Source organism: Apteryx rowi, unplaced genomic scaffold (genome assembly GCF_003343035.1).
Source record: "Apteryx rowi isolate R43461 unplaced genomic scaffold, aptRow1 scaffold_234, whole genome shotgun sequence".
NCBI classification, from domain to species: Eukaryota; Metazoa; Chordata; class Aves; order Apterygiformes; family Apterygidae; genus Apteryx; species Apteryx rowi.
In genome coordinates this window covers 957873-973834 of record NW_020448686.1, presented here as the reverse complement: position 1 = coordinate 973834, position 15962 = coordinate 957873, and the positions used below count along the sequence as shown (strand labels likewise).

The window sequence follows — 15962 nt, the reverse complement described above, 5'->3', positions numbered from 1 at the left end:
GCACAGCACAGATTTCTTCAGTAGCTACTGAGTGGGGGGGTCTCCTCTCTATGTTAGAGACCATCTCTCCAGTTCAGTTTGCTCTGCTTAACTGTTGGAGTGAAAGGGTGCAAGGTAGGAGACAACTGGCAAAAATCAGCTGCTTTATTTATTTTATTTATTTTCTACAATTCTGGCTAGGCAGAGATATTGTCGTAAGGGTAGAGAAAAGGAGGGCAGTTCCACAAGGACTAAAAGCACATCTGAACAGCTTACATATAAGGGAAGAGAAGGAAGGCAAACATAACCAGGACTGGTAGAGAAATTAGGACCCAGCAAATATTTTATCCTTATTAGCAGTAATGGATCAATCCATTTTCCCTTTACCCTCTGTGCAGCACAACGGAAGTTGATGACCTTACAGGGATACATGGAGGGAAAATATGGCCTGGTGTATAAAAACTACCAAATAATTCTGTTTATTTGCAGCATCCTAAAGCCTCTTCACCTCCTGAGCCACAAACTAGAATCATGATGTTTCATTTAGGTTCAATTTATGCAAATCATTGCACATCCTAGAAGATAAGTACACATTTCTGATCTGATATGAAATGATCGACTTACATCAGAATTAAATCTCAGCTGGCAAATGTTGCATGATATGATTTGCTTTCTTCGATGAGGAAGAGGAACTCCGAATGTATGATTTATTACAGCTTTTTGAATTGGGTCCATCTGTAAAGAGAGAAGAAAAGAGAGAAATAAAAGCATTTGCTGTTCCACTGTGTGATGTGTATGTAACCTATAATATCAAAAGAGATTCTGCAACACATCATACCATGTTCCATGATACAGCAAACTACTCTTTTTCTTAAAAAAAAAATAGTATTTCTTTATGCTTTTTTACAAAAAAAGTAATGTAAAAAGGAACAAAGAAAAGTGTCATTAGATATCTTTAAATGCATAACCTTAGTTCAGTTCTACATGTACCAATCTTCCTTTACTGAAGAAACTAAAAGCTGTAGACAGCGAACAAGTTTACCTACAAAAACACTAATTTATATTTTTATGTCATACAAGAGCAAGCTCTTCTAAATGAAGTAGGGACATTTTAAATAAAATGCCTAAGAAAAGGATCGATGACAATGTGAAAGGATATTATACACAAATAACACTACAACAACACACAATAGTCCCATATTATGAAAAAATTGATTATATCCCAGGATTCAATAAATAATTTTTTTCTATAAAACAACTTCTGCATAACCTAAGAAAAATCTAAATCTTCCATGAGTATCTGGAAATTATTTTCATGGCCATTTAGAAGAAGCTATTTATTCTTAATAAATCCTAGTTTAAGGATGAATTTCAACTTTCATGAAAAGCATTATTCTAAACAAACCTCTACTAGAAAGCTGATCTGTCTGCTAGTCAGAGTCCTGTAGGAAATGTTTCATTTTGGCACAAAATTTCACAAAAGCTACTCAGGAGATTTCACTGGGAAGATTGAAATCCACTTCCCCAGATCTACTGGTCAAAATGATTTATATTTCTTTTTTACAATAAGCATTTGACAGCTATTTTTTAAATCTAATAACAGCTTTACAATAACTTGGTTAAGTCACCGATGGTTTTTATCTTTGAAGTGTATTGTTAAAAATTCAGAGAATTTGATGAAGCAAATACAACTAATCATTTAGCTCTGATGGTAACCAGCATTCAGACAGCATAATTTGTACATGTCTGGAGAAAATTTTTTTTCTGTGCTCATATTTTTTTTCTATGCTCATATGCCCATGATTCATTTCTTTCTAATCAGTTAGCAAAGGGTTATTTGATAAATAAAGAATCATAGCTTTTCCTCAGAGTAATCAATGATTCATGGAAGCTGAAATGGTAGACAGTCATGGCCTCCTATTGCAGTGCATCCAGAAAAGCTCACTACAGAAATATTGCATCACCTGACAGCTGTTCAGTGCCAGTTGTGAAATAGGTCATGATCTTAAACTAACTTCTTTGGAAAGAAATTCAGATCAGTAAAAAAAAAGGAACATGCAATACGGCAGAGCTTTACAGAAAGGTTTTGAAGAAATGTTCAGTTTGAACATCCTCTTCAATTTTGTTGCAAAAGTCAAATACCTCATACATTTGTACAATCACGAGCACAAAAGAGCACCAACCCCAGCTAGAACATAGGGATGCCGCTGTAGCATAACTAAAGAATAACACTGATGGCCAAAGGCAGAGAACATCACGCTCTGAAACACCACAGCATGCTGAGTAAGACGATGTGAACACTTTCTGCTGTGATCGAACCATATGCTTGGGGCACTATTTTTTTCCTCTGTAACATAATCCTGAAAAAGCCCACGGTACAAAAATACTATTGCACAGACTAGGAAGAGGAAAACCACACAGGAAAAGTAAATAGACCGTAACAGCTCTTCTTTTTTCCACTGTTCTACCACCCAAGAGATGCCTTCTAAAGCCAGCAGATCCAGTACATATGTACCCTGGGATTCTCAACACTAAAGTATAACCTTGTCTTAACCAACACTATTTCATAGCTGCTGAAGTTTGGAGAAATTCAGCCTAAATTTTTAAAGAAATTTAGGCACTCTTCCACTCACGACAGCAAATCTAAAATGCATAGGGAAACCTCAAGCTTAGATAAAAGAATAGGTTAGTACATGGTAATAAGATATTGTGTATTATTTGATCCAGTTTAACTGTTTGCCTGCACATTCTTACCCACAATTGTGAGATATTATTAGTTTAACCTTCAGTGTAAACTAAGGGTTAAACTAATTCAAGTTATCTCACAAGTGCCATAAGATAAGAAAGTTTATGTATTCGATCTCTAATCTCACCAATTTTCCTGAGTGCCTTGGATGTTATACTTGGGCCCACGTAGCTGAAGAACTAATTCTCTACTGAACTGTTAAACTATCCCGTGATAATTCATACATGGATTCAAACTAGTAGCTGATATGCTGAAAGTTCACACCACACTTACATTGTTATAATATGTTTCTATCCTTTACCATTAAGCAAATCTTGAAAGTGGCTCCTGTCTGTAGTTTTGTATACCTTGCATGTGCTGATAGGTACTTTGGTATCCTTGCAGATTACTGATATTTTTATCATGTTTACATAATAAAAAATGTTTTTTGAACATAATAGGTCCACATCTTTTCTTGACTCAGCCACAGGTTTTAATTTCTACATTTTCCTCTCTTTTCCAGAGCTGCTCTTCTCCCGCCATTCTTCTTCTCCTAATGCACTGGCCCCTTGATTATGTACAACAGAAAAGGGTGATATCCACCACAACCAGATAATCTAGAACCGTTTACCATAGTTCTTGTGCTTATGTAAGGAATGATGGCTTACATCAACGTGCCGGCGTTGTTAGCAAGGTACAGAAATGTCACCCTGTTCATTTAAAATCAGGGTGCCAATACAAAAGTGCTTGAAGTGTTAGAGAAAATGTACTGTGGGCTGGAGCAACTAATTTTTTTGAGAGTTGCATTCACCTGTCTTCACAGTAACGATCCCAGCTCCAAACAGATGGATTTCTGGTGGAACTGATGCTCGCATACTGAGAATGAGGCAAATCATTTTTCAGAATTTAAAAAATTCTGAATGTGGGGAACAGTTTATCTATTTTACATTTAATTTTATTTTGGTCTCATGTAAAATATGGGGTCTCTTTCTAAATCTTTGTACAGATTTTCTCATGTTTATCTGCTGATACAGAAATCCATTTGCACATTTTCCTTTCCCTTTTTAAAAATGCAGACTTCTAGACACATAGCTACATATAGCATGGCCTTATAGTGAACTGGATAATTTGTGTTTGCAGCTTTAAAATAAAAAGTGTTCTGGAGAACCTTCAAGTTAATTAAGAAAAGCTGTTTCAAATGTAAAAAAACCTGTAAGAATCAAAATTTAGCCCCATAAACCCAGATTCTAATAAAGCTGGGGCAGAAAAGTGAATAAGAATGCTAGAGTGGTACTCGGCATTATTATTTTTCCTAGAGATTTCATTTGGAAAAAAACTTCCAATCCATAAATTTCAAATAAACATCCAAAAGCACCAGATAAGCCTCCAGAAGTTTTATACAGGAAATTAGAGAGGTAACAGGATACCTAGGTGCAGCATGATAAGCACTCAGATCTCACAGACACTGGAAGATGGAGGGGAGCCCTGCTGAGAGTCAGAGGAACAAAGAGAAGAAGCTGATTGCCAGGAAAATAGAGAGCAGGGATTACAGAGAAGTATAAAGAGGGAAATAATATCATATAGCTGAGATAATCAGCGAGCACTGAGATACTTAACAGAATCTCCAAGTACTTTTAGGCTCACTGAATGTTGCTAATTACACATATAAACTGTATTTCAAATTACATAAATGGTATTTTCTTTCAAAATACAAATGATCATGATAAACTGACAAAATTCACTTTTTGCTTGTTATTACTGCTATATTACAATAGCTGGGTTTTTATTTTATTTCTTAGATGTAATTGATTTAATTTACTCCCATTTACAGTGAAGGAAAGAGGGGTTTGCAATTCATGTGAAACATGATTCAGCTGTCAAAGCTGTGCAGAAGCAGAAGAGCAAGGTTTGCAAGATGCCCTTTCATTCCCTTATGCCAACTCATTTGCACTGCAAGTTACAACACGGAGGGGACCAGCTGACCCTATTCTGATATGCTCACTACCTTTTGCCTTCCTACCAACCAGCACTTGGCACTTTATGCATAAAAAGGAATTTGTAGAGCAGGCTGTGTCACGCTTTTCCTTGTGGCCAGTCCAGGGACAGCACATTGCTCAAGGTTTACTGCAAACCTCAGGGTTGGGTACTGAAGCTAAATAGAAAAGTTTCACATTTCATTTAGTTCCAATTTTGTTTTCAATACATAAAATACACGGCAATAATTTTGTGTGCTTTTAATTATTCGAGTTGAAACTCATGGCAACATGATACTATTTGCTTCTTTTGATCAAATATTGTATTCCCTTCCCAAGATCTTCAGGTTAAACTGCAACACTTCACTAGAACCCTGTACACGTGAACTGAGGCCATGGCAGAACTTGGCTGCATTATTTCATTTTCTTAGCTTAGACTAATTTGTCTATAATTTGTTTGCACTCTAATTTGTTTTTGCTTTTTTGTTTTAAATTCAACATTGTAAGTCCAGTCATCTTAACTGCATTCTTCTTTCTTCTTGAGCATATCATTGAGAATAAGAGTTCTGCATTTTGTGGACTGCAGATGAATGGAGTGGCTACTGTATGAACACTTCTGGATGAAACATCTACTACAAAATCACTGAGAACTTTGCCCAGGGAATCCTATGTTATCCCATCTGCCTGTGTAACTTACCCCAAATCACCACAGCTGCTATCTTTGAAGGCCTTCTGAAGTCAGGTCTCCATGTGGGTTTTCATTAAATATCTGCAGAAGGCAGAACCTGGGCTGGTAAATATACCTACAGAGAAACTTGATTTTTGAGAAATGTAAATTTTATGTCATTTCCACAAATAATTACCAAGTGCGATTCTTTATGTCAAGAATCCTTTTTTATGAAACTGAAATTCAAATACCTAGATCTTCCTGAATTTCAACAACTTTTTAAATATTTTTTTTATTAGTCCTTTTTATATAGCTTCTGTTCCTGGAGGCAAGGCATGCCTGAGTAAAAACAACAACAAAAACAGATAGCAAAGGAAAGTATGCAAATTTGATCCATAAAGGCTCAAATCCCCAAAGGACAAAAAAAGAAAGGGAGAAATTTTCTTCCTTTTAAAGATGTTGTGTACTAAAGCCATGGGGCATGACGTGTGGTTTCATATGCTTGAGCCTGGCAGTATATTATCTGAATTGCACTAACCTCTGTAGAAAAAAGGTAACTAACTAACTTCTATAGACAAAAGTTAAAAGATGAAGATAATGTGGATCCCCAAAGCCTGTTCAGGGCATACGCTAGGTCTAAAACAGATAAGAAAGAAAGTATTTTTACCAAAACCACAAAGAAATTAGCTGCAAAAGATTGGATCCAATCACTATGGTCCAATACTAAGTGAGCAGAAATACAAGTCAGGTCATTGAAGCTCTCAAGAAATATTTGCCATAGATTGTTTTAGTGGTAATCCACAGTTGCATGGTGAAACRATTACCCATGAAAAGTCTGACCTCCATTACTGGAATAAGAAGGTGAATTCAATGACACAGCTATCAACATCTCTTAGAACTTCTTGAAATTCAGATGCTAATGGAATATAATCACACAGTGAAAATAACCTTAAAGGAATGATCTTCTGAATATGTTTTTTTTACTGTATGTCTGCAGTTCTATATACACATTTAACTGCAGGTACAAAAAGTAAGTCCAACAACCACACTGTAATATTACTGCACTTGCAGGCAAGGTATTAATATCTCCACATGTGAGTTGACTCCTATGTGTAGATCTTGATTATAAAATTCATAGGAAATAAAGATAACTCAGTGGGGGCTCCTTTCATGCATTCTCTTACATCCCACCAAACAGTGAAACTAAAGAATGTCAGAAACTGTGTAAATCCTGTGCCAACCATATATACAATGCCTTGCCAAGTAAAAGAGAATAAAATATTAACAGATTTTCCAACATTTACACTTACTGGTGAACTTAACCCATTCTTAAAACTGCACGATTGATAACACTGAAGAATCAAAACATAAAACTGCCCACTGTATTATAGCTGTGACTTACTAATAGAAGCAGAGAAGAGCAGTTACTAAAGCTACAGCCAGGCTCCTCAATCATGGAAAACCAGTATCATTGATAGCTGGGGGAGGGGAATGTTGATTCAGAAAGTTTCTCTGGGCAGAATTTGAGTATTTCCAGTTGAGAGGCATCTCATGAGAACTGAGCAGTACCTCTCTGATCGCAGTAAAATCAAGAATTCACAATAATTTCCCCTGCAGTCGTGCTGGTCAAATGTACAGCTTCAGTATTATTATATTATATTATATTGTTATATTATTACTTATGTAGTAACTCTGATGTTTTGGAGAACTGCTAGACATTCAGCATAGATACTACAGGCACTCTGCACCTGAGTGGTAGGTCTGTCTGTTTCAGTAGGTGCTGAATATTTACTGCAACTGCAGATACAAGCAGGACAAGATACGTGTGACAGGTCTAAAACTTCCAGGAAGTATTGGACCTCCTGGGTGTCAAATATTGCAGTTGATTTCTGTGTGTGCACATGCATCTCAAACCTCTTTGAAGTCTTCATTTACTGTGCATGTTCAAAATGTGCAACACATAGTAGATATGATACTTTTCAGACCTATAGCTTACAATCTACATGATGCATTCATAATATACTGGTGCCCTGGACAGAAGTAGGACAGTTCAACAGCATCTCAATGATTTGAATGTAAGTATATATGACATTCTGTATTTCCATGAGAAATGCATCCCATAGTTAGGGCTAGCTGTCCAGGTCTTTTTTCAACACAATACTCTGTGAATAAGAAATTTATAAGCTAACCAAAGAATACACTCCAAAAAGAATGATAGGACCAGCTTAGTAATCAAAATAAAATACAACAATGAAGATGCTTCAATATTTTGCTGCTGTGATTTTTGTGCAAATAAAACAATATGATGTCAAATGGTTAAAATACATGTTCTAGATGCGCTACCATGCATGCACTTACAGCTAATTTATTCAGTTTTGCCCTAGTAATTATGATGAATAATTATGCATTGAATTGAATTCAGCATTATRCATTTCTTAGTGTCTACCATTTCTGCTCCTACTGATGAAACAGGGTAACACTAAGCTGACACTTTTCACATACATAAAAGAGAAACACTATTCAACCCAGTTAAATATAAACCGATTCATAAAAAATACCTGAAAAACTACAATAATGTGCAATATTTGTACAAGAATGACTTTTCACAAAAAAAGAATATTTATCAAAAACAAAACTGTAGTCATTTTCCAAAGAATGTAACTTGTTTAGGTAAATTGAATATTACTTCAGAATGAATTCCCAAAGTTGTCTTTCTATTCTCTTGCTGAAACCTTATAAAAGTATAAGGGTTTTTCTATAATTTTTTTAGATGAAACTATTTAATTGCTGCATTTGACTAGTCGCCTTGCTGATGTGACTCTAGTATTGCTTTCTTCCCGTCTGTTTTTTGTTATTTTTTTCTTGTAGACTTTTCTACTTGGTAATGAGATGCTGAGGCAGCAGCAGCCTTTCTGGCAAACTGCTTGAATATACAGAAACCAGCCAGAGCAAAAGGATTTGCATTTGCAGTGGCATTGTGGAGAAATACAGTAACCACACAGAGATTATGCAAATCCTTACACTCTGATTGTCTAATAATGGTTGTCAGTCAGAAGACAAGAATTTGCATATGCTTGGCTAGTGAGAAATAATCACACAGTGATTATGCTAATCAAACACACTAAACAACATGTGAAGGACTGTCAAACTGGAACAAATCTGTGTATGTATGCATATGTATGCTAAATACAGAGACACACAGTGCTAAAAGAAGAGTAAGGTTACAGAACAGGCCCTTGAAAGATACAAAGAGCCTATAGGCCTTAATTTAACACCTTTATGAATATACATTTTTAAAACATGTTCACATATTTTTCCTGAAAGATTTTGCTTTATTCTGTCCACAAGATGCACAACGTTCACTTAACAAGCAAGTGTTCAATGTTTTGTTTTCTCCACCTGGTTCAATGAATAGCCCTAGACCTCATTGACTGTATAAAGCTCGAACCCTGCTCTCAATGAGATTTATCAGTCTGTTCATTGGCTCTCCTGCAGTCTTCATTGACACAGGATGTGAGTACTTCACAAGCATAATTAATTTATCTTCAAAACTTCTTTGTTAGATAAAAGATGGTATTCTTTTTTATATAAATGGAGAGCACAGGGATGAAGGACAAAGGTGTGCATTAGTTTCAGCTACCCAATGTAATACACCTTACAGTACTTACTATTATATTGCCTTTTATATGTTCGCCACACAGTTCCTGACTTCAGATGCATCTATGAAGGTTCTACACAAACTAAATGCAGCCTTATAATTGTAAGTTAATTGCACAATCCATAAAGTTATCTGTGAAAAGTTTGGGTTAAGTGACTTGCCTCACATCACATAAAAACTCAGATCAACTCCAGGGTGGTATTTAGCTGGTTTTCTGGCATGGGAGGGCCCTTTCTTTTTCTTCAGTCCCATCTCATTCAAAACATGTTTTCCAATTTCTCCAGCAAACAGAGCAAGCATACCATGGATAATAGTCTTCTGAAATACAAAACCATGATTGTTCCCTAGCACTGATGCAAAGGACATACAAAATTCTACTAAGCCCAGAAAATTCTCCCAAAGGACAGAAGATGGAGGAGACCTAAAAGTAGCATGTTTGTCATGTTGTTCAATTATCCAGCAGACAATGCGCAATACTGTGACTGCAGCGTAAGAACAGACTACCATGAAACAGACCACCTTGAAAGTGGCAGAAAAACTCACTCCATTTCTGGTAGGCATTACAAAAGCGATACGGCCAGAAAGGGTGCGTTGTTTATTTTCAAATACTAACTTAAATAAGCAGTGGCAGAGGGTAAAAAAATTATTAAATATATAACAGCTTCTTAAAAGAAGAAGAGAAAAAATTATACTCTCTCTGCACATACCAGTAAAGATAAAAAGCTAAGTTTCACAAATTCCATTTGCTTTCTCAGTTTCAACTGAGAACAAAGCAAAAATAGACTCATGAGAAAAAGAATGTATTAAAAAAAGCTAAGGGCATTTTTACGTGTGGTGCTTAAGAAAAGAGCTCAGAACAAAAGGTTGGCAGGCATAATGAGGGTTACACAACAAATTCCCAATAGGATCATTCATATGTGAATGAATTTCAGAAAACTGGACCAAACGTTACCATTGGTATTTAATAACAGTGTGTCTTTTTAATCACAACAAAAACAAAAGCAGGATGTGTGCCAGAGAGAGAACTGGCAGAGAGGGACTTGATTCACTTCTACAAAATTGGGCCCTGAAAGGAGAATTTCTCACAAATACATGAGAGTTCAAAGTGGCCACTACAATCTATTACTTGTTTTTCAGAAAAATGAGTGCATAGCGATGTGTTTAAGGAGTGAAAAATAATTCTGCAATTCAGCCTTCCTGATCCTGCTGCTATGCTTATTTAGGCTGTTTTTAATACACATATTTACCATGTTTGTTTCAGTGACTCCAAAGAAAACATTAAAAACTAATGTGTAGGGTGTAATTAGAATTTGAACATATACTTTCTCACCTGAAAAAGCCCAGCTCCAGACAAAGATGCTTCAGACACCATTACTCTATCGGATCTATACTTGCATAATATTTCAGTACATTTTAAAATCTGTCTTCATAACCAAGTTAAATTTTAACTCTGGGAAAAGTTACAATGCACAAGTTGCAATTGCAGAACCATAGAATATGAAACTAAAAGGGACCCTGAGACATCATTTAATCCACGCCTCTCACCACACAAAGCAAAAAGCGTTATGGGGACAGAATCCCTTTATCTTTTTTTGGGGGGGAGGTAAGGGGCTATTTATATTGAGCAAATATGTTCATGGACCAAAGGCTAAAATAAAGCAGCTGAATACTGAAAACATACAAAACTGTCACATTTTCATTTTACAACTTTTTCAGAGGAAACACTTTTAACATTTCCATTGAAACATTTAAAAGCTGCTGCTCTGCTGGCTTAGCTGTTAGGTCTCTGACCACCCTTTGCAAATTTTTCTTTTATTGCACAGAAAATTAGTGAATTTCTCTCCTGGTACTTGAATGGACATCAGTCTTCCCTAAAAATTTTGCAGAAACATTTAGATTCAGGTGCAAGAATGACCATTTATGCTTATAATTATTTGACCACAGGCTTTTCTTTTAGATCAGCTCAAAAAAGAAGTATACAAAATGTCTCCATTCCCTTCTCTCAGAAGAAACTAAAAGAGCTGCTGCTTCCTTCTTAAGGAAATTAAAGGATATAAAACTATGTGACCACTTCTGATTAAACTGCCTAAAATTGCCTTGAATCTCAAGACTTGATTTAAATTAATTTCACCACCAGCCAGTCAACACAGAAAAAAACATTCCCTAAATTTTTCACCCATGGGAAGGGAAGCGTTATCGTTTGCACATGCAGCTGAACACACCCATATAACAGCCAATGGTTGAGCATGAGGGTAAATACTGTGCAGTTAACACACATAGCCCTCATACAGATCAATAACAGCATTATACCTCCTTATGTGATAAAAATGTTGTGACTTTGCTGGGCTTGTAGATTATGGTCCATAGGAAAAGTCATCAGCCTGCCTACTTTGTCTATAATATCATTAGTTCTAAATCCTGCCTGAATTTTTGAACCAGGATGAGATTGTACGCTCAGGAAATGCACTTCCACTAAGAGAAAAATATAAAATAGGATATGGAAAAAACTTAGCAAATTCTTTGTTGATAGAGCTTAGATACTAATGAAAACAATCCTTGCTGTGCTTAATAACTACGTATGCATTAGCAACACTAGGACTCCATTGGAACTAAGCTGATCAGGCTCCTATAAAGATGAGAGAAGGGGGTTGGAAGCTCTGATTCTTTGCTGACTTGCATTTCAATAAGGTAAAAATATGACCAATCTGATTTCTGCTTTAGACTCTTTAGGATGAAAAAAGTAGGGGAAGACAGAAAAGAAAGAATTCAATACAAATGGAGATGATAACATTAGTGTCCCAACTTCCCACTCCTTGATGAATAGAACCAACTTACTCCTACATTGGCTATCTACATTGTTTCTACTTTTTGAGAATGTGGAGATAATAGAGGCCTTTGGATGCTAGCACTACTTCAATTACTTTTGTTTTTCTATACGGACAACCATCACAAGAATTCACAGGAGGAAATTCAGTCATTTCTTCACCATCATGACAGATGGTGACATGGTTTATTTCTACACAAGCAATTTGGCTTGGACATATTTCATTTTTTTACTTGAATTCTCTGATCGTCCAAAGTTACCTCATACTTATTTTGGTCTCTGAGCAATTATAGGTCAAGAAAACTCAAACTGGATGCCCTTCTCCAAACCAGCTCTAACTGCACTGGTGATGTATGGACACTGAAACACGGAAGGTAATCAAAGGTTCATTAATTAGGTAAGGACTGTGGTGCAAGCTCTATTCCACAGCTGAAGAAGGGAATGCTTTGTGTCCCTCCAGGATGAAACCCTGATGAGTTAATACGTATGTATGAGAACCAGAATTCTGGCAAAAAGGAAGGKATGAAGCACATAGATGTTGAGCTACTGCAGGCAAGTAGGCTCTAGGGTTCTTTCATCTCCTCAGCCTACCTGAAGCTGGGTACAAGGTCAATACAACTCCTCCTTACCCTTAGCATACAGTGAAGCTAGGGTGTCACTGAGTATTGTGAGTTAATCAGGCTGAAAAGGATTTCATGTATATTATGAACTTAAACACAATAGGAAGTCTCATCTGAGTATCTCATAGTGCTTTACAAAGATCTCTTACAATTAACATATCAAAATTGAGCTGTACGAGAACTGTTGGCAAATCCATTTATGTTCTCATTCATACAGCCTTATGGCTTAGCACTAGACAGCACAGGTATAACTGATTCAAAATCATCTATGTCTGGAGTACCTCACACAAGTACCTGTGCATGTGAAGACAGACAATTTATTACCTTTAAACTATCTAGTTGTTGCCTGCAAGTCAAGTACTTGAATGACATCTGCACTACTAGCATATCTTTACAGAAACTCAAGGATGTGCAGATGGCCCTGCTCTGGTTACTTTGACGGATTCATTTTTTTATATATATAGTTTGATGAATACGGATACCATTGCCTTGTCTTTGCTTTTATAGTAAAAGCTCTGCACCAGAGGTATATGCAGCACAGAATAGGTAAGAGGGACCTGATAAGATAGCAGCAACTGATTAAAGAATTGTGAAACAACAAGAAAGAAACTAAAAGTGCAGTTATTCCCCAACAGGGCTTTTTCTGTCTATCTGCTTAGATACCTGTAGGGCTCTCGGTACTGAGACTGTTTTTATTCCTTACTCATTGAATTATCTGTGATTATAAAAACATCACCAATGAAAATGTTATCTTTCCTCTTGCTACTTCCCGTCTTCTAGCTTTATACTGAAATTGTATTCAAGATGAACCCCACCCACCAGTACATATTCCTGCTTATCTCGAAACTCCAATGGAATGAGTTCAAAACTAGACGTGACCTTGGATCTCCCCTTTGACAATTATGTCCAGATCTAATACTTACGTAACATGTGCCAGGATTAATCATTAATGACCAGGATCTTTGTGACACACTTAAAAGGCCAGGAAATATTATCCCTGTTTTACAGATGGGAATGGAGAGTACGTAATGGTTCAAGGACACAGAGGAGGTCTGTGCCTGAACATGGAGTGGAACCCAGCACTTCCTCCACCAACCCTTTCTTCTGACCTCAGGGCAGGGTGCTTGGCTCTCCACTCACTGCGATTCACAGTGGCTGCTGGTGCTTGCTTCCAGAGAGTGTTTCGTACCTAGAGTGAGGAAAGCCCTTACCCTGGCAGCTCTTAGGAACAGCCAGAGGCACAAACAGTTCAGCTGTGGGATAGGCTGATTAAAAGTATACACACACACACACACACACACACACACACACACACAATGCAATCTTCAATGCTCCAAACTTTCCCTTCCCTTCCTTTTCCCCTTCCCTTCTCCTTTTTCTTCCCCTGCCCTTTTCCTTCCCTTTTTCTTCCTTTCTCTTCCATTTTCCTTCCCTTCTGTTTTCCTTCCCTTCCCTAAAGTGCCACAACCTTCTCAGGCACTACTGAAAAAACTGTACTTATTGTTATCTCCTTGCAGTTGTGTAGAAGATTGCCTGTGAAAAGGTATGCCTACAGACTGACAGAAGAGAAAGCCAGGAGACTCAAATACAAAATTAAAAACAATAGTGTCGTTTGTTATTTTGAAATGGACATGTAGTTGCTCAGACCCTTCCACGTATGAGAAATTATGGTTAGTATAAAGGAATCTGTGCAATCACCGATTTGAATTAATCACTAGAAAGCTTTTCTCCTTATTTACCCCTTCAGAAAATGTTCAGTTCACACTCTATGTGAGGAGCCATACAGCGTGTTTGCAGCACATAAGTGCTGACTGATCCTGAAAAAGCCAGTACTGTGCCATATGTTCTTGAGAACCAGCCTTTAGCACCTTATCTATTAACTGTTTACATGTTGCATTTCTGAAACATCATCCTTCAAGTAACTGCTTTTATTTTTACTTCAGATTTATGATTATAAAAATGGCATTACCAGTGCAAATTCTGTCTTTCTTCCTGCCACTTCTTGTCTTTTTCCTTATTAACTGCAGCAGGAAGTCTAACATGTAAATGGCATTATGCACTTATCAGAGTGGGCGTTTGGCACTCTAATAAGACAATACATATACCAAGCTACACAATCAATGTAGGGTTATATCATATTTTGCTGATCAGAATCAAAGAAAAACAAGCCAAAACACACACCTGGCAAAACCTTTTAAGATACCTGGCAGCTCAGTTATCCCAACTGCTGCCAGCATTAAATGTGAACTTGGGTAGGACATGCCGTTTCCTGGCTGATCACTGGAAGACCGGCAATCGATCTGCTCCTATCTGAGGCTGGTATCTGAATTTGTGTTCTTGTTTCGTCCAATACACTGAATTGTTTATCAGGCTTCTAACCTGGGCATCTGTGATGACTGTAATGTGAAAATCGCAATGACATCTTCCAGCAGTAAGTTTCTCCTCTGTGGAGCCTCCAACAGAAATCAAACATACACTACATGTGCTTTTGTTAATACTCTTTGAGCAGAATGAACATGTTGCTAATGGTGGTCAATTACTATGCAAATATCCAGTAATTGCACCAGTCAAAAGCAAAACATGTTATGCAGGGCACTTTTTAGAAAAAAACAAGTAAAGGCAGAAATGAGAAATGACTAGTACAAGGCACGAGTTAATTATGAAGAAAGGGAGAAAAACTGTTTCCCAGTCTAAACTCTCAAAACCTATGTTGTTTACAATGATGTAAATATAAAAGAGCAAAGTTACAACTTTAAACTGGCACACAGCAAGTCCTATGTTTCTATAATTATGCTTTTGCTGTCTAAGATTAATCAGGCTAGTTAATGATGCAAAAAATTACATTTATAATCCAGTCTGAATACAGCTGTACTGCAAGCTAAGATCTAAGTGCTATTAAGGTAAATGGAATTAATGGGCTGTCCCTGGCAATCTTTATATCTATCAGTTACTAATTAACATTCTTCTGTAAAGAATAATTTATGGGGGAAAAAGCACATACAGAAGCAATAATGTTAAAACTTGCAACACAGTGCGGTCACAGGGTAGTCGTGCAGCTGTAAGAAACAATGTGTTGTGCTCATTTCAACAGAGAACAAGAAAGTGCCAACTGGCACTGCAATCAGTAAAATCTTTTATGTTGTCATTTATTTTATATGGCAGCAAATTATTACTACCAAGGATGAACTTTTGCGGGAAATGTCGACTTCAGCTAATAATGGAAGGACAGAGCAGGAGAAGCAATAAAAACCTGGTAGTTAAATTAGCTATGAAGAAAAATGAACACAGTGTGTTATCTTTGTAGATAATGTAGCACATTTGCTACTTCCAACATATGACTCCCAACTTGATTACTGATTTTATGCATTCGGTACCTGCATTAGGTTTAAAAGTGTTCCTGCCAAACCTTCACCACAATCTTAATTTGGCTCTCTTCTGGTTTTGCCTTTATGACACAAAAAGAGATGCATTATTCTTCAGGGCCCTTTTTCAAATCCTCCTTATCTTCTTGCCTGT

General features: G+C 36.8%; 1 protein-coding gene across 1 annotated transcript in view; it reads right to left on the bottom strand.

Annotated features, from left to right (window-relative positions):
- ZNF385D (zinc finger protein 385D) overlaps positions 1-15962 on the bottom strand; it is a 350278-nt gene that overhangs the window by 92634 nt on the left and 241682 nt on the right. The window contains exon 3 of the mRNA XM_026065941.1: positions 604-714. Coding sequence (XP_025921726.1) covers positions 604-714 — 111 coding nt within the window. The remainder of the gene's footprint in view (positions 1-603; positions 715-15962) is intronic.